The sequence below is a fragment of the Monopterus albus genome, unplaced genomic scaffold (genome assembly GCF_001952655.1).
Source record: "Monopterus albus unplaced genomic scaffold, M_albus_1.0 scaffold486.1, whole genome shotgun sequence".
Lineage (NCBI taxonomy): Eukaryota > Metazoa > Chordata > Actinopteri > Synbranchiformes > Synbranchidae > Monopterus > Monopterus albus.
Genome location: NW_018128366.1, coordinates 22,130 through 42,166, shown reverse-complemented (window position 1 = coordinate 42,166; position 20,037 = coordinate 22,130). Strand labels below are relative to the sequence as shown.

The following is a 20,037-nucleotide window of genomic DNA, read 5'->3' as shown; positions in this document are numbered from 1 at the left end:
TAAAGTGCAGTTATTCAAAAGCCTATATGCCCCCAGTGCAGCCCTTGCTCCTTAATAACACCTGGTTTAGGCAGATCAGCGGGAGGGTTTGTCAGTACATGACAAGAATGGACACTAATCCCAAGCAATACCCACTGGTCCTGTATGTCTCTTGAGTGGGATAATTGATTCCCACACCCTTCTTAAAACACACTCCCCTCCTCTTCTTAGACCCGGCAACCAAAAAACAAAGCTTGTTTCATTCTGGTGTCGAGGGAACACTTTTTGACCTGTGCTTCTATGAGGGTTGAACTGCGGGCTGTCACAAGTGTTTTAGGTGGTAGCAGAAATTTGTTTGGTAATGGACAATAATACCATTTTTAGCATTTTTGATTCTCTCTCAGAAGCTGCCATGCATACATAAATTAGCAACACAAATTTTATATGTGATTCTTAGAGATCATCTGAAAACAGACATCAGATATCTATGGCAAAGTCACCTTTAGGTAACCGTGTAGAAAAGTCAACTCTGTTTCTGCTCCAAGTGTGACTACAGAGTTAGGCCACAGAATTACATTCCTCTGCAATTACATTGAGGTTAGTCTGTGCACTGCTGTTAGAAATCGGCGCGCACTGCTGCCGAAAAGTGTTTGGTGAACTCATTAAATGGCCAGACAAGGAAGTGATGAACAAAACCCCTCTCTTTATTAAGAGCACTAACGAACAAAAAAACCAGGACAAGAAAAAAAAAAAAAAAACACACACTTATGGGTTGGTCTAACAGTCCGAGATCAGAGCCAGCAAACACATACAGCAAAGGTAATCCAAAATAGTAGTCCGAAGGGAAGTCGATAATCATACACCGTGGCAGTCCGTAACAAGAAGGCAAGGCAGAATAGAATAGTCCAATGTAACAATCCGGGTCAAAACACAAAGTGCCAAAACCGAAGAAATGCTGGAGAGTCAGAGCCAGAGTCTAGAACAATCTGGCAGTGTCTTTGTGGGAGGACGCTGCCTAAATAGAGGTGCAAACAATAACGAAACAGGTGAAACCAATGTGAGTGATGATGAACGTAAAAAGACCGAAACTAAGGTGAAACAAAATCAGGAAGTAACGTCAAAATAAAAGCGGGACAGGAAGCAGCGGAACCGAATCATGACACACTGCCTATTCAAATTAGATGGAATGTGTTGTAAGATGTTAATGGAGCTTGAGGTATTTTCATGAAAGAAGTCTGAGATGCACTCAAAACACTTTAATATACAGTATACATGTTTGACAATGTGCAAGGCATCTGCTCCATCTCCATATAAATTAAAGAGAACCAGAAAGTTGCAATTAATTTAAAGCCAGACCAACTATATCTGAGTTCAAACAAAATATGGTATAATAATTTGAATAAAATAGTAATTTTGAGTCAAGAGTAAAGATGATATTCCATATTCCTCCTCCCTCTCCTCAGCCGTATGTATTAGCCTTGGTCTGACCTTGTCTTGATATCACATCCCTGGAGAGGAATGTAAATCGTATCCGTTCATCCCAACCCATTTACCACCAAACTCCTCGTTCTCACCACCCTTACTCCACTGCAGAGCCACATGATCTTTTCCATGCACCAGACATAATTTGTGGCTTAGTTTGGAGGCTGACGGTGCGTCTGCGCCACTCTGCTGTTTCAGTCATCGGGTGTGCCATGTGCAGCAGTTCTCAGGAGCTGGAGAGGTAGCTGTTGTTTTTGAAAACCCAGTACAAGCACTGTCAACCTCCTGAGATGGTCTGACTGCATCCAAGTAAGAAATCCAACTAGATATTGCTAATGAATGAAGATAAATGGAGGTTAAAGAACAGCAAGGAGTAAAAATGTTTCACTATTCCCAACAAACAAAGTAAATAAATTGAGAAAATTAATTTAGTAATAAGATGTCCTCACAGCTTAGAAGATAACCAAACTCTTGCCTGATAGGGTCTCCAGGCTTCCCCTTGTATGGAGAAACCAAAACAGTAGCTGCAGTGGGACTTAATCCCACTGCTTCATTGGTGGCATGTAACCTATGGTCCGTGCACATTTTCTAGTGAAATGTTATGACACACGCATGATCCAAATTGTATTTGAGCATGTGGTGGCTTGTCCGTTCTTGAAAGTGTTTAAGTAGACACATCTAAGCTGCTCCTGCTGTGTAACTGTGGGAGGAAACATGAAATTCCTTTAATGCAAAGTCAAATGCTTGGTGGAGTAAAACTCAGTGTTGAAAAAGTGGACTTTGAACTTTTGAATATTAAATAAATTGGTATCTTTTAACTTATTTGAACATTTTTATCATAAACATTTGCTCATTCAAGTGTAATTACATTACATGTGTTACAAACAATGACTTTATTATCTGACATTAATATCAAACCAGTCTACTAGGTCTTTTATTGCCAAAGTCGCATGATATAATCCACTCTTTGGTTTCCCAGCAACCTGTAAAACACTCTGCTTGAATGGCGTTTACAGAATCGCAATTTTCTGTTTTCCCTTGAACAAGCACGGCTATTCATCCAGGTTGACCTCACTCCACTGGAGAGAGCATCTACAGTGACACAGCACATGTCTCAACAGTAAAAGTACTGACATGTGAGTGTCCATGCCAGGAAAGTAAGTTGCTTTATGTAAGCAGATGATATGGTAGGTGTATAGCGAATAGTACATGCTCTTGACCAACAGGTGGTGTTAATGGAATAGTATGCTTTGCTTTGCTTAGCGTTAAAGAAACAAGACAATGTCCAGCTGAGCAGCTGCCTCTACGCTGACTGCGACCTGGGATGACCCGGAGGAAAGTGACATTGTGTAGAAAAGACCAGAGAAAAAGAAAATTAAAAAAAATACATTTCACCCTGATGTGACATGCACGGATATTCCTACGTATAATTAAAGCTGTTTTGTCTCTTCTTGTTTTCTGGCCTTCAGGGTTTCATCCTGCCTGCTTGATGTGTGACCTCAGCGTTATCACAACTATCTGAGGCCCTCTGAGGAAAACTCCTGTGAGCAAAACTCCCACCACAGACTGTTAAGACTTTAGTTGTAGACAGAAAGCAACTTCACAGGTTGCATATGCAGACAGGCAGAACGATTTTAAGCCTTCAGGTGGATCTATTTGTCTCTCATGGCCTCAGACATGCAATTCTTTTAAATTACAGGATTAAAACCAAGCCAGCCACCTACACTACTTTACTGCCGTGAGATATCAGCGTGGCATACGACCACTCTGACCTTCTTAAGCATTGGGTTTTATTTTAATCCACATTTCTGTTATTTAAGAGACCTGTAAACCCTTTAATACCCATTTTATTCATAGAAAGCAGCGGGGATCTGTCCTTTACTCTTGTCTATTTTTATGTTAACTTTAGGTCAAATATTTGAATTGCACAGCTGTTTTTATTCAGATAATTCTCATATCTACTTCTTCTTTGATTCAAATTATCTCACGACTTCTTCCAGTTAAACTCAGAAGTTATTATCAAAGCAAATTTGACCTTTCAAAACAGTTTATGTTAAGAGTTGGAAGTTGTCTCCCTTGATTTCTCTTATCAGAAGCCTTTTTACACCCTGTATTGCCAAGAGGCAAGCAGGCGAGATAGGGACTTCAACGCCTGCGGTAATGCCCATCCTGAAGATAAAGTCAAAACAGAGGCAGACCCTTTGCTCCGCTTCCCATGTCGGGAGACCAACGGAGAAGTACAAGGGGAAACTGATGAGTTGTTTCCAGGTGTGAACTCCCCTTTATCTTGGAAAGATTATAGCTCATATAGAGTTGGTTACACACATAGAAGAGTCACCGTTTATGTTTAATTTACAAAAGAGAGCATTTACAATACTGTGTACTTCCTAGAATTGAAGTCCCTTTGTCTCTTTCAGGATTATCTATCACTGATCAGGCCTGTCTTGATGCGAGGTGCTGTATGAATCTATAAAATATACTCATACTAACATATTTTACTTTATCTTATTTCTCTCATTTAACTCGATTTGTATTTGTTCTTTATATTCTGCTGGGGTTTTAAATGCTCAAATGCATCCATGTGCTTTTTTTGCTATGTGTTTGAAAGTTGTTAGGCCTATATAAATAAGCTTGACTTGTTTTACCTGAAAGCATAAAAAATGATTGAAAAATACTATGTGTGGACCACATGTGCTTCCAAGTGAGATTTTATTTTTATTAAAGTTTAAAGTAGATATAATTTCATTACAATGCTGACATCTGGTGGTGCTGTCACATTTGTGCACAAAACAATTTAGCAGCTGCTTTTATTTTCCTTGTCTAGTTGTTGCAACCCACAGAGACACTTGAATGCACAAATTATCAGCTTATGGCATATGGAGAAAATATTCATTGAAAACTGAAGTCATGGCAATGTGACAGATTCGGTATGTGTGTAAAATGTGATGTTAGTGTGGCTGTTATGTCAAACAGTGGGAGTCTGACTGAGCCCCGTGATGCAGGGCAATGACGAGACTCACTTGTCGGACATGATTCAATGCTAATGACATTTTGCTGAATGACATCATCAACACAGTGAGGTCACCATGGGCACACAGAGGTGCTCTGATGCCCTTCGGAGAGAAAACCACAGAGCTGGAGCATGAGGAATGTGTTGATGGAGGTGAAAGGAAACGATTTACAGTTAGCTGAACAGACCTCTGTGGAAGCGTTTCTTCACTGTAATCACTTTACGTAAAATTATAATTTGACCGATTTTGAAGCTAAATTTGTTTCACATACATTTTAACACTTGTGAAGTTGCTTTTTATAGCCATTAACTAACAGCTGTCCTATATACAGTACACTATACATTCAGGTGCTATAAACTGAACTAGCATGACATTTTTCTCATGCATTTAACTACTTAGCCGACTACTGTGCCAGTGCTGACAGCTACTTCATAAAATTTCACACTTCATACCTAGATTTCCTTCTTCTAGATTTCCCCCAGCTAATAAAATTAAAGGCAGCCAAGTCTTTCTTACCAAATGCAGTCAGGATGATGAATGCATAGTTTTCTTTGAGCTCCACAATCCATTCGTTGTTTCAGTTGTTTTTGTAATAGGCCTAGTAGTTGTATCAGAAGTCGTTTTGGGTCTATTGAACTCCTTTATTACCAATTGCAATTAGTAATACTGCTGCTTTTTAAAATTGTACAATACTTGTGTAAATGTGTTAGTCCACCATTAAATATGAAATAAACAGAACCAGGTGAGGGTTTTTTTTACATTAATGCAGTACAGGAGAGTTTATGATTTAAAAATTGTTGCCAGATTTGCAGTGTAGAATAATCTCCACTAGATGGAGCCAACTTCCTGTTGTCGTGCTGGCTATGGAGGCTTTAGGATGTTCGCACCATGTTTTGGCTTCTCCACGACAGAAAGTCATTAAAGTTGAGCAAATCACCACTTTAGGGAGATTAGACGACAGGGACAGGCTTGACTGAATACACACTGCATGACTGACCGACAAGTTACTGAACAAATGAACAAGTGAAAACTGGAAGGATGGGTTAGGCCATTAAAAGTCACAAAAACTGGCAAATGCGAAATAGTCCTCGTTTTCCGTTAGGCTGTGGATCCATATATCTCCGAAACAGATGGAGATATCCAAATTCTTTCGGACAATTAAAGTAAATTTTAAAGTCAAGGGTTTGTTGAAACAGGGAATTAAAAATAATTTTACAAAAAGCTGGAATAAAAATAGTTTCTGCTGTGGCCTACTATTACAGGAGGTTACAGCTGCCACCAAACACTCCGGGCACCTTGGGCTCATGCAGCACTGTCTGTTATTAATTCAAATTATCAGCTAACAGCTTCCTCTTCCTCAATATGAAATCATCATCTTCATTAATATACACATTAGATTTCCTCTGTGTGTGTGTGTGTGCACTTGATTTTTGGTCATAAATGCTCTCTCCCCTAATATTAGTATAAAGTCCTAATAAAACTAGGCCTATTTGTTACTATCAAGTAACCGTTATTCCTGTTATTCAGTAGCCTTTAAAAACAAAATCATCCAAGAAAAACGGATCAGTTCAATCGATTTAATATTTTTTTTGCGTTAAATTTGGGATTTGTTTATTTGTTACCACCCTGTTAATCAGTAAAGTTGCACAATTATTATAAGTTGCAGATTATTTTTATTCTCCAGATAAGCATCAGTGCCTGTAAATGGAAAGACCGGTCCATATTAGATCAGCTATCAACAGCCACTTGACATTGAGAAAGGGAAACAGCCAGTCTGTCATTTAAACTCAGTCGTGCGGCCAGTTTTGTTGGAGATTTTTTTTTTGGAATAAGGGTCTGGCATCCGCAGCCTATAGTGTATTATTTAAAGTCTTGAAGCTGTGAAGACAGCAAAATAACAGTGAATCAGATACTATCGTTAGAGGAAAAATGTTTCTTCTTAATTAGTGTTGAAAATATGGCCTTTTATTTTATGACAAGAACATTAACATCAGTTTATTACAGTCTAGCATACATTACAAGAACCTGCACTGTAATGACAGAAAGTTTTAAAAGGTTTTATTTTACATATAAATACCACATAAATGCAATAGATGGCCTCATCATTGGGGGTCTTAACCAGTTCAGTTTATTAAATTCTCTGTGAATTCATCAGTCCGTAGGGGGAAACCTTTCATTTTCTAACTTCTAATTTTAAATTCATGGCAAACAGGCGCAAATAAAAGACTGGAGACCTTAATAATGGTCTCAAGCAATTCACACATATTTATTTCTGCATTTTAGAAGCTTCAAGCCAGGGAGTGAAATCCGGACAGGTTGTTATAGCTACCCAATCCACAGGGGTTCCGATGTCTATTTAAAACACCCCAGACCCTCCCTCTCTCCTTTAAACAACATTATATATCACGCACACTGCATGTTAATACGACCAATTCCCAATGAGCGCTAAAACGCATCCTAAAATTAGCTTCTTCTGGTGCCTGACTTTAAACCACCTGACTAGGCAACAGAGGAACATATAATCAGAATTCACCCTTTGGCAATACTTGCTGATTGGGTCACAAAAAGCAAGCGGCTTTTAACCTTTAATATCTGGCTCCCGAGTTGTGCCACGAGTAGTCGCGAAGGAGAGGTTCTCCCTCAGTTTTCCCGGAGGATAGAAATAAAAATCCATCAGCACAGATTCTGTTTTTTCCCCTCTTCGGTTAAAATCTCAGTGCGCGTATGAGCGTGCGTGTAGGCATTTTGCTGGAGATGTTTTACGAAACTTTAAGGATGATATACCTTGGATGTTTCCTGTTGCTCTGTGGGTTTACGCACGTTATGGCAAGTTATCCTATCTGGTGGTAAGTTTTATTTTTATTCTAATCTCGACAAATGGCGACTTTTTTTGATTGTTTGTTTGTTTGTTTGTTTGTTTGTTGTTTTTCAGTGGGGAGAAGTAGCCCGTCTGGTGACCCGTTTTCTGTCTGTTTGAGTTGTTTTAGTTTATTAAATGCAGAATAGGTGCGCTGATAGTTCCAGTTTGATTAGGACACGTTTGGCACGAGTGTAACTATCTGAGGTGCAAAGTATAAACCGGTAGTTCAAGGGAAGAGGGATTTTAAACCTGTAGCAGAGAACAAACCTGTAGAGAGCAAAAACTACTATTTGTAAAAAATGTTAAGGATTTCGGCTTTTGCAGCATGAATGACAAGATCCAATTCAAAATCATTATCAGGGTGCAGCAGGTGCAAAGTTTGGAAGCGCGTGCGTGCGTGTGTATGAGCTATTTTGCCCATGTGTGCAATTTGAATGGCTGTATATGCACAGCCTTTTCTTAATGTAAGTTATATTATTTATGGAAATGTTAACATGTTAATGCAACATTTGAAATAGCATTACATTTACTTATGGACTCTTTTTCTCACTTTTAAACAAATATAACTGAAGGATTAATAACCACACATGGTATGACACTAGCATTTGCTGTCATGTAAATAATTTATATGAATATCTAATGGATACTGTACATGAGTCCATTTTCTTTTTCTTTGTCTTTTGTCACATCCTCACAGTTTTCACACTTGATCCATTAGCTGCACAAATCAATCAGAAATTTCTTTTGAGAACTAAATTATCAAATGATGTCTTTTTTTTAATTAATCATCAGATATTTGGGGTCATTTAGACAGTGGATGTGGATGTACTCTAATTTGCTTCCCTTAATGGGTCCCCTGGTAGTAATACTGATGAAAAACTAATTACATGCCCAGCTGGAAGGGAATCCTGATGTAATGGCGGGCCCTCTGACCTGAGATTGGCACACATAAGTCCAGTCGTGGTTCTAAAAGTTAGTGCACGCAGTCACTGTTAATTCCTTTCCGACCTATTGATGACCAGTATATTTATGAATGGCATGTGTTTTATCATCTCATGTGAGCATGTTTTTGTTGGATCTTAGTACAAGTCATTTTTGTGTTTTTCTCTTGCACACTGGCAAAAACCAGTAAGGAAAGATCTTGGATTTCAATCTCTGTAAGAGCTGTTTTCCCACTTCTTTTTTGTGGAGCCAGTTACAAATGATACAATGGAAGGCAGGTTTCCATTTGGTCACAACAGAAATCCTGCAGCAAGTCAAGAATTAACCTCTGTGTTGATGGTTCAATTTTGGAGGTTGGGTCAAGTCACTGACTAAGGACAAAAGCGTAAACATAAGTCAAGTTTGCTGTATCACTCCTACCAATACAAACAATCTTTGACTGCAGAACATTAAGTCACCTTTAAGTTCGGAGGTCTTGACGTAATACTGATGTTTTTTTTCTTCTTCTTCTTGCAGGAGTGATGTATTTTTTTGTTTCATGGCAACTTATCCCAAGTCAAACAATCTGGTTCCTTTTGGATTGCTCTCAATATCCCTGCATTGTCTCTTCATTTACAAACACCATGTCAGTTGTCTAAGAGCTTTCGTTTCTGTGAAAAGCAACCCGGTATGTTTTGCTGAGAAAACCTCTTGAATTTGGCATCAGCGAGCCAGTGGATCTGCATCCCACTCAACCTCTCTGCAGCATTAGTCTGGTGGGATACAGTTTGCACTAAGACAGATTCATGTCTGTCTCTTCTCGACCTGCCATGACATAGCCTGGCTGCACCCGCCACCCCACCACCACCTTCTTTAGTCCACCCCACCTTAGAAGATAAATACCTGGAGGTGAAAGCTTGCCGCACATTCCTTTTCTCAAACATACTCTCTTGATGTCAAAGTCAGCTCCAAGGCCCCAGGGCCCACGGCTAAAGTGATAATTCTAAGGTACCCTGCTTGGGCTTGCTGAAATATGCATTAAACCTGCACTAGATACACTTAGATGAGAGGGAGAAGGTCTGCACTGAGACAAAAACTGAATGTGATATGTTTTGTTTAAGTATTTATTTGTAGTAGTTTTCACCAGACAAGTGTTTATCTGACAACATAAACTGTGAAGTGGTTAAAGTTTTAGTTTCTTTACGAATTACACTGAACAACTGTTTTGTTGGAGGGCAGCTGTTCTAAGAAAATAAACAGGTTTTTGAGAAGAACTTAGAGAGGCTGAAGGCACAAGCGCTTAGTAGATACCTAAAATCCAGACAACACATAAAATACCAGCAATTATATTTGAATATTTGTTGGAGATGGTATCTAACAACACTGCCTTTTAGGCAATAGCTCCTTAAATCATCCTTGTGGAACATGCCCTGCCTCTGCTCTTAGCCCATTTCCTAACACAGGAAGAGTTTCCCTGCAATGCCTCTGGGACAGACACAGAGCCACGCATGAGTGGAGCAACCTAAGCACATTTATTCATGATGGTTTTGCATGACACGGTTCAGGAAGATGACCTGGCAAAAATGATGTGCAAAAGACCCTCACAGGTGTCGTCCTAATGAGTACCAGTGTTGACACATCCGTTTTTTGTTTTTTTTTCAAATTGTATTTCTGGATTGATAAGAACTGATATTACTTTTTTATATTACCTTCAGCATTGTTTTTCTGCTGTAGAATTATATGTTGTTGCAATGCAAAATCTTTTTCCACAAATAGAGATGATTCAGAGATGTCACATTTATTCTCTGTAAAGGAAAAAGGAGGATCAATCTAGACTAACAAGGGACTACTAATTTAAAAAGCAAGCCTATGACACTGGTTTTCACCCCTCTTCATTCCCAGGACACATCTCACAATTACTTAGCATTTCTGCTATGTTTATTGTGTGTATTTGAAGCAAATCAAAAACTCTTCACTAGTTTAGGATGTGGAGTCAGGTTTCTGTTGGGAATGATGTGCTTCAGGGTATATGGACTGACAAGGGCCAAAGAGAGGTCGATTTGTAATAGGAGTGCCCTTGTTTACTACCAGCAGTATGTTGTAGACGAACGGCAGACAAATTTCCTCTGGAGTCATTTTCAACTTGGCATTGCTCGCTTACTGGATGTCTTGTTTATGATTAACTAGAGCGGTCTAGTCTGCAGAAATGAGGCGAGAGTTTCCATTTAAACCATCATGACACATAACTCTGACATTTGCTTGGGGATATAAAAGCATAGTTTGCTTACCGGGTCAGCTGATGCTCACACACACCTTGAATCCTGTTAACATAAATGTGAGCTTAAAAATGAAGAGAAATCAGCCACCAGCAGCTGTCAGCCAGGGGTCATTTGACTGTTGAGATCTTTTCTTGGACTGTGGGATTTTAAAAAGGCAGCCTAAGGCCAGTGTCAGAATTTTGGTAATCTTGTTGTGATCAGCGATTTGTCCTTGAACAGTGAACAAGTCAACAGATAGTGAGCTACCTGAGCAGCAAAAGCCTGTACTCCTGCTCGTCCTTTGTGCAAAAAAGAAACTCTTACCAACTATATTATTGGAAGGATCATCAGATTTCTGCTGCCAGTGTCTGTGAAATAATAGAATTCATAAATGAGAACTTGCCAACAAGCTAATATGCTGGAACAACTTGGCAAGGCATTTGCCAAAGACAATAGGAACTCTATTGTTAAATGATCAAGTAGTCAAAATATTGATTTTGGATATATAATAGTAATAGAATAATAAAAATAGTATATATTATATAATAGTATTGTAGGATAACAGGCCAGTAAGGCTTTCTGTCATGTGAAAATACCAGCAGATAGACTGATAAATAATCATGTACAAGCACAGTACAGCAAAGCTTTCCTTAAATTTGGCCTGGTTACATATTGGATGATAGATGGATATGCAATTTCTGTGATTACTAGATGCTAAAAGTGCTAATTGAGATTGAGAGAACAGAAAAAAGACAGTCAAAGAGAAAGCAATAAAGACAGTGAGACAGAGAGATGTAAACAGTGAACCAAGTTTGCACTTGTTGTAGTCCTCAAAGGGAGGGGGGTTCAGTGTTACTCTTAATACACTCTCTGAAGTTTCATTGTAGGGATTGCACTCTTATTACCCTAAGCTGAAGGCCTGTTAAGTGTGTGGACACTTAATAACAAGGTGTAGTTTTCCAAGTTGTCAGCTTAAGGTCTCTGAGACCTCTAGGTGCACTGTGGACTTTCATCTTAGACAGAAACATTGATTGCATCTGTGGCAGCAGGGCTGCAATTTCAATACACACAAAGGCCAGGTGTCTGCAGAAAGGGTAGTTGAAAGGATAAAGGATGGATGCCTAATGGTAGCATCTGATACAGCAAATAAATGCACACAATCAAACATAGGCAGACATAAAATTACACTGTACCTCGAGGGGGTCTTTAATTTTAGTGGTAGTAAATCAAGATAAAGGCAGACAGTAAGATAAGCACTAACATGACGTCTCCTTACCTTGTAGGTCACTAGCAGTGGGCCACCAGTATTCCTCACTGGGTAATCAACCTATTCTATGTGGCAGCATCCCAGGCCTGATCCCCAAACAGCTGCGTTTCTGCCGGAACTACGTGGAAATCATGCCTAGCGTCGCTGAAGGGGTGAAGATTGGCATCCAAGAGTGTCAGCACCAGTTCAGAGGCCGACGCTGGAACTGCACCACAGTCAATGACAATCTGGCTATTTTTGGACCAGTGTTAGATAAAGGTAATGTTACTCATGTGAATTCTGACTGACAACCCTCACTGAGAACTTTGTCTTATTATTTTTCTAATATAGTTTCAGTGTGTGTCAGGCCCCTATCCCTATTGTTTCAAGCATCCAAAATTTTATTTTTTTTTTAATTTGTCATCACTAAAACTGACACTATGGCCTACCTAGGTGGCTTTCATTTGTAATAATTCTCCTTACATTTATTTTTAAGGGGATGATCTGATGCATTTATTGACCGTTTATAACATTACATGGTATAGGAATAGCTTTTGTGATGTTGTCTGACCCCTGTGCCCCAGACTATGTTTCTGGATGTCATACCCTCTCCGGAGTACTTGAAGCTACCTGCAAAAAATCTGACTGACTTATTATATCTCTGTACTGATTATATCTTCTGCCATACTATCTGTGTCTTATATTTGCTTTGGGAATTCTGCACTCCCTATGTGTATCATTCATTATGCCCATTCAAATCCTTGTTTAAATAGACTTTGGATTGAACAGGCTCTCTGCAGCCTGTATGCACAGAATAATGAACAGAGTTAAGACAAGTGAGTTGTGTCTTGTTAGAGCTTTTTTTTTCTTTTTCCCCCCAAGGGAATCCCCTGCGATTGTTCTGCTGTTCTGTTTCTTCTGAAGTACCTTAGACTAGATTTTAAGTTAAGCTAACTGACTGTTGGCTATAGCTTCATATTTAACAGACTGACATGACAGCGGTATTAATGTTTTCATTCAACTCCAGGCAAGAAAGCAAATAAGCATATTTCCCAACATTCTAGTATTTATTTATATTGATGATTAGCTTTTTGTGAGTTTTCTAGGTTGCTAGCTTGGTTCCTTCTTGCTGATGTTCAAACTGAGTTAAAAAAAAACTGACAATGAGTGCAGAACATAAGGGTTTGGGGGTCAGGATCTAATCCTGTCACCTAGTTTACAGAAGACTGATGCAAACACAGGGGGTGGCAGTTAGTTAGGGCAATTGCTTTTAATAAACTCCTGAGCCAGTTGATAGAAGAGGCTTGAGCTCAAGTAGGTGGCTAACGATAGGGGTTTTCAGTCCGGGCCCTTTTGTGGTGCAAAATGCCACCACATCCCTCTCATTGCCTCCCTCCCAGGCCTAAATTGCAGAGGTACTGAGTAGTAAGAGGAGGCAGCTACTGGGCTTTAGTAAATCATTTTGATTGGATTAAGGTCACTGAGGCCCTTAATAATGTGAGAGGTCAAAGTGGCTGGATTAAGTGCCTTTGTCAGAGGCCAAGGAGAGTGACTCAGGGGCTCATAGGCCTTTGATAGGGCTAAGTAGGATGGGGCTTCCATTTCACAGGATTTGATTGATGCTGGTGTTTGTCTCTGCAACAGAACCATTGTTCTCACTGGTGTCTATTTGCCTGCAGTTCAGACTGTTGTATGTCGGTTTCCTCCTGCCTTTTTAGGGGCGAAGCTGAAAGAAAGACTTGATTGGCTTCAGCAGGCTTTAGTTCTTATCATTTAGCCCATTGCTGCTCTCCTCACCTTCAATAACAACATTAGTTTGGTTTACAGAGGTGAATTAAGTCCTAGAAGAATGAAAAACATGGATCTTAAACAAGAGAAAGTAATTTTGTGAAATGAGTTGAAGTTATAGCTAACATAACAGAAGACTAAATGAAAAATATTTTACAATTTCTGCTTGTGGGAATGATTTATTCATTTGTACATGAAAATTGCTCTTGACAAATGTTATCATACACTGGCATGCCCACACACTTTAAAGATTCATCTATCTAAATGCACACTGTGATACTTATACTGAACCTTATAAGTAAAATGACCCCAGCCTTTAAAATTAGACATATTCTTTCTCATGCGCATGTTCAACTCTTCCTTCCTCGTGGTCTGAGTCTCTCTCTCTCTTTCTCCCTCTCTCTCTGTTTCCCTCTCACTCCACACCCAACATCACAAGCCCTGCCTCTAAGCTATGTCTACTTCAGCGTTCATTAATTTACATCAACTAAAGTGTCAAAACATGCACCGATGGAATCTGCCTGTGATGAAAGGTAACAGAAAGCTCTACAGGTGTTCAGAACCAATCCCAGAAGTGTTATGGCATTCTTGGTATTTACACATTATATGGGTATGATCAGGCTACATGAGTCATGTGATAGAATTATGAAGAGCAACGTTGCTATAAGAAGTGGACAGTCACAGCTTCACAAGTATTGCCACCCACGTCGGTATAGACATGCACCGTCACTACTATTAAACAAACTCTTACATTAAAAGGGTCAAAGAAAACTGAAACTCCTATTACATAATATGTAAAACATGAGGAGGGACTTAAAAAGTTCCATACTGTGGTAGCTCTGTCTTATCTAACCTTCATTCTGTTTAAGTATTTTTTGCCCTGCCTAAATGCTCTGTACCAGGAAATCCACCTAATAAATTAGCCTAAATCACTGACTCCCATCTAAACTAACTGTGAAAAGGTCAGGGGATGTTGGTTATGACCTATGACCTGAGGATGAGAAAATGTAACTATTTAGGATGAGCTAAGAGGTCGCTTTTTATGAGATGCATGTATGTCTCTCCATGCTGGGGGAGGAAAGCTAGTGCATCAGTATATCATTAACTCTGGGCAAGAAAGAAAGAAGGGGTGTGGTAAATGGAGTTGATCGGGGGACCTTAGCCCCACTCCCTGCTGGGCACTGCTCAGAGCACAATATCTTTGCAACCATGAGATTAAGCAGGAGGAAAAAGTGCTTTTCCCCATTCACACGCCCTTTAGATTGTTTTATTAAACCATTTGAATAGGGATTTCCCCGTCTGCCGACAACCAGGGTCCAGCCAATGCATAGTTCTCTGTTGCTATGACTTAACTTGGACCCACTAATCACTGGCCAGGACAAATTTCATATAAAATATCTGGGGCCATTGTGGAACTAACACAGCATGACAGTGGCACCACAATAGGGAATTCAACCCCCCAGCAGGTTGTACGGACCACTTGGCTTGCCAGGGTCTGGCAAAGTTTGGTGGAGGAGTATTGTTTAAGGCAGAGTGTCATGAAATACCATCAAATGGCCATAAAACTACGAAAAACAGCTTAACCAAGTAGAGCTGGTGTTTCCAGGTAATTTAAGTGCAATTGCAGGTGTATGTGACTGTAATAGCATTTAAATGGTATATGAAATACCAAGCATAATATGTGGCATCAGTATAAAATTACTCAGCCACACACCAGGTTAAAAAATGTGGCTTGTTACAATGTGATACTGACGTGAATATAGAGACTTGCACCTTCCACATAACCCATCACTGTTCTGCACTGTTGTTTTTAGCAAGTGTGTAAAAACCATTTTATTTCAACTAAAAGCTTGCAGCTTCATGGTGAAAATTAATGTACTGTCAGTAAGAGTTTGAGCACTTTAAGTAGTATCAGTACTTGACAGTACTTGGCTTGCAGTTGAGCTGTTGTGTATACATCAAAACTCTTTATATGCTGCAAATATTAGTTTAATTTGTTGAATTACTTTGCAGTAGGGACAGTTTATACTCTCACAAATGTTTGGCCCACTTTTTAAGAGTGTGGGCCAGTCACAAGAAGTCCATAACCTTAGATATCTTCTTAAATAATGCATGGTGACAACTTCTATATGTTGTGATTACATCTTTATTGATGATGATTATAATTACAAAGAAAATTACTCAATATCCAAGTGAAATGATCTGTGGTGTGTGCAGTAAGCATCGAGAAAGGAGAGCAGAGGTTTGGCAGATAATATTAGAATGAACATTAGTAACCTGTGTAGTAGTAATAGGTCGTGGGCGGTGGAGGAGGTAGTTAGACCTTTTCTCTTGCATCATTGTTTCTAATGCCCTTTAGTCCTCAAACTGGTTGGAACCTGCTGTAAGGGAGGAGCGCCTATTCCTTTAGCTTTATACTCTTCACTTCTTTCTTTTCTTTCATTCCCTTAATGGAGAGAAACATGCACATGCACTGCCTTCTTTTCTGTCTCACACACATCCACGTACATCCCAAACTATTGATCTCTTTGTTTATCTCTTAGCTTTCTTTCACATTGTCTGGTTCATGTTTACCCCTGGTGTTTCCACTTTGTTGATCTTGTGCTCTCTGTCTTTTTTCTTATGATTGTGCAAGACCACACAAGTACATATATTCAAGCCAACCTTATTCCCATAATGAGTCCTGTTAAAGCAGGAAATGCTGAAGCATGTTTTTGTGTAACAGTGAAGCATCGGGATTTTGTATCTGGACACTACAGTCTCATCTCTGCGTTGTGTCTATGGTTTGTCCCTTCAGTGTGAGGCCATTTTCTAACCTTTCAAAAGCTTAATTGAGTCTCTTAACCCTGTAAAGCCTGACACATCAAAAAATAGCCAGAACATTCTAATTTTTCGGAACTGAGATGTTTATTAAACCTTTTAACAAAATCCAAAATATAATTTATGATTCAAAATTCAAGATTTATGATTTTTATTTGCCATATATGCCTAGACTGACAGTCCAGGCATATAGGAATAGAGGTGCCATATTATTTAGATTATTTATATTTCTTTTGTATCACATTTGATACATGGAGCATTTTTGGCAATTTTTTTTGCTCAGAAACCTCATGTATTAAATATGATACAAATGGTTTTATAGGGTTAATTATAGGCCTGTCAGGCCTGTTTCTTCCCCTCATCTCTCTGGAAGATCCTGATCCCTCTGAGTCATCAGTTAGCTATGTCAGACAGACACAGGGGCCTTTCTGGTCTTATTCAGAGACAGGATGATTGATATCTGGGCTGAGTGAATCCACACATTGGTACTCCTTGATATGACCTAAATACATGTAGCCATCAAGAGTAATGAACTCTATAGGATAGTATAGGTCGGGAACCCAAGCAAACACAAGCAGATATCCATATAAACAGGTGGTGACCTACATTCTCCAGTGATTATTCTCTAGCAAGTGAACATCTCTAGTAACCATTAGCACCAAGAAAGTCATTACTCCCATGACAATCAATGATTACTTACTTCTGCAGAGGTGTTTCTGTGGAATGTGGCAGTTTTGAATTTGTCAAATGATATACTGTATATCTTACAGATATGTGTAATTCCCTTTCCAGCCACTCGAGAGTCAGCATTTGTGCATGCTATTGCCTCAGCGGGAGTGGCATTTGCAGTGACCCGTGCCTGTGCTGAGGGTTCAGCCACTATCTGTGGATGTGACACACGTCGCAAGGGCCCCCCTGGTGAGGGATGGAAGTGGGGTGGCTGCAGCGAGGATGTGGAGTTTGGGAGCATGGTGTCCCGGGAGTTCGCTGATGCCAGGGAGAATCGCCCTGATGCACGCTCAGCCATGAACCGCCATAACAATGAAGCAGGAAGAATGGTCAGTTTTCCAAAAGCTTTGTCTGTGTGTGTGTCTTGTAGCCATTTTTTTACTTCCAGATGTTTGATTAACACATTGTTTTTGTATCCTTAGTCCCTCAGCGACAACATGTTTCTGAAGTGCAAGTGCCATGGTCTTTCGGGGAGCTGTGAGGTCAAGACGTGCTGGTGGTCTCAGCCTGACTTCCGAGTTATTGGTGACTACATGAAGGATAAGTATGACAGCGCATCTGAGATGGTTGTGGAGAAACATAAGGAGTCCCGTGGGTGGGTGGAGACCCTGAGACCCAAATACAACTACTTCAAACCCCCCACAGAGCGTGACCTGGTTTATTATGAAAACTCACCTAATTTCTGTGATCCTAATCCTGAGACTGGTTCCTTTGGCACTCGTGATCGCATCTGCAACCTAACGTCACATGGCATAGATGGATGTGACCTCCTGTGCTGCGGAAGAGGTCACAATACCCGGATTGAGAAGCGAAAGGAGAAGTGCCACTGTATTTTCCACTGGTGCTGCTACGTCAGTTGTCAGGAGTGTGTGAGAGTCTATGACGTGCACACCTGCAAATAGGGATGTCTGGTTCTCAGCTTATATAACCAAAATGTAAAGACTTCAGTAGGCAGCAGAACAAATACAGGAACTTTTCTGCAAAACATGAGAGACTGTAAACTCGTCTGACTTGTCCGAGGACTCCGATGGCAACATGCTGTGATACTAAGAAGAGCCATAATCAACAGGAGCAACTGAGTAGATGTCAACATCACAAAGCATTACCTGCATGAACTGCAATAGTGTTGACGAGAAGAACAACAATGTTATCTACAGAGATAACAAAAGAGTTTTCATGTACTGACGTAGAGAAGGAGGACTGTCGGCTAATTGACAAACACCATATTGGTGATTTTTTTTCTCTGTTCCAAGTAGTTACTTTGTTGAGACTAGTACAGCACTGCCAATGCTTTCAAGTGAATAGGACAAACAATGAAAAAGTCACATTTTCTTCAATGTGTAATCATCACTTGTTTTTGCCACAAGAAAGGTGAACATAAGATTTGCTATTTACATGATCAGACACTCAACAGCATGCATTCTCTTCCTCAGCATTATTAGTATGTGTGTGTATATATGAAAACTAATATTATTGTTGCGTGAATGAGTATTTTGTATAGTGTTAATATGTTTCTGATGTTTGGGTAAGAATGCACTTGCACCTGAGTGAATGTAGTTATTATGCTGTAATGTGTTTACATATTCACAAATTCTCAAGCTAACATATTAATATCTGCTTTAAATTACTCATTTTATTTAAGAGTATATGTGAGCCACATCCACTGAACATCGACCAATTAAGACAATACACAGTCTGCACATTTCCTGACACACGTGAAAACACAGGAAGCTTTTTCTTAAATGATAAGGCAGTTTTCTATATTAACAGTATTTCAGCACTCCCCATACAGAGACTAAAACTTGCAATGAATTGCCTCTACCCATGAATAATGTGAAACACACCGCTGCACTGGGTGACATATTTCTTCATTAGTAAAACCCAGACCTGAGTGTAAGGAGCTAGTAGAATGTAAACAAAACTGAGTGCTGGGCTGGGGTTTAGTAATCTAACAACGTGTCACCCAGTCTCAGCAGTTTGTTTCTCTGATGTGTTTTTAATTGTTTTTGGACAACAACGGAGCTCTATCACACAGCAAAACATGCTAATCAAGGACTGACAGGCTGACAAACATTAAACATGAGGAGAGGCAATTTATTGTTGGTTTTAGTCTGTGTATGGAGATTTCTGAAAACAGTACCAATAGAGAAAATGAGCAGCTTTATCCTTTAAGAGTAACAGTGCTTGGAACAACATAGTGAGTTATGACCAAAGATAAGAAAAGAAAACCCCCTGTTATTCTGAGGTAGTCAACTGTAATGAATCTGAATGGTCAGCACTTGTCCTGTTGAGAAATATGAAGCATCTTCTCCTTGGTTTTTTTTTTATCAGTATTAGCAATGTCACATGTGACTGGGTGTGGGGGAAAATTCTTATTTATATGTGGATATGTCCACATTTTCTTTCATTTATACAAATATAATATTCTTTATTTTGATATTTGATCAGAGAGAAGTAAATTCTGTGCTCCATGAGAAAAGACACAAATGGCAGATAAACTGCAAACTAAGCTGTATCATATAAGCTCTGTATAATACAGTAAAATTTGCAGTTGTAGAAAAAAAAAAGATGACCAAATCTGTTCACGTGATGATTCTCAGTTGTGGCTTATTGTTCCAAACTAAACAACAAGCAGAATCACTGAAACGACAGTATCAGTACTTTCCTTATTTTAACGCTGCTAAATAAAGATAATGTGGTGTGTGGGTGCTTGTCGATCCATGTTATATGTATATTCTTGCATGTATTGATTCTTTCTGTGAAAGAAATATATGTAGTTTGGAAAAAAATGTGAAGTTTTGACTAATTCTTACATAAAATAATTCCCATTTAACCAAATAGACCAAAATAAAGTTTATGTTGTTTTAGTTGTTTGTGGACTTTGTAGTCATGCTAAACATCAAGGCAACAATGAGTCATGTTGCTCTCCCATAATCTTAGAAG

The 20,037-nt window shown here is 39.4% G+C and overlaps 1 protein-coding gene across 1 annotated transcript; it reads left to right on the top strand.

The window, feature by feature from the left end:
- The first annotated feature begins 6,959 nt into the window (after positions 1 to 6,959).
- Positions 6,960 to 19,793, top strand: wnt3a (wingless-type MMTV integration site family, member 3A). Its single transcript, XM_020587900.1, has 4 exons — positions 6,960 to 7,318; positions 11,795 to 12,036; positions 17,158 to 17,423; positions 17,517 to 19,793. The coding sequence occupies exons 1-4, from the start codon at positions 7,197 to 7,199 to the stop codon at positions 17,994 to 17,996; spliced, it is 1,110 nt and encodes a 369-aa protein (XP_020443556.1). The 5' UTR covers positions 6,960 to 7,196; the 3' UTR covers positions 17,997 to 19,793.
- The last annotated feature ends 244 nt before the right edge of the window (positions 19,794 to 20,037 follow it).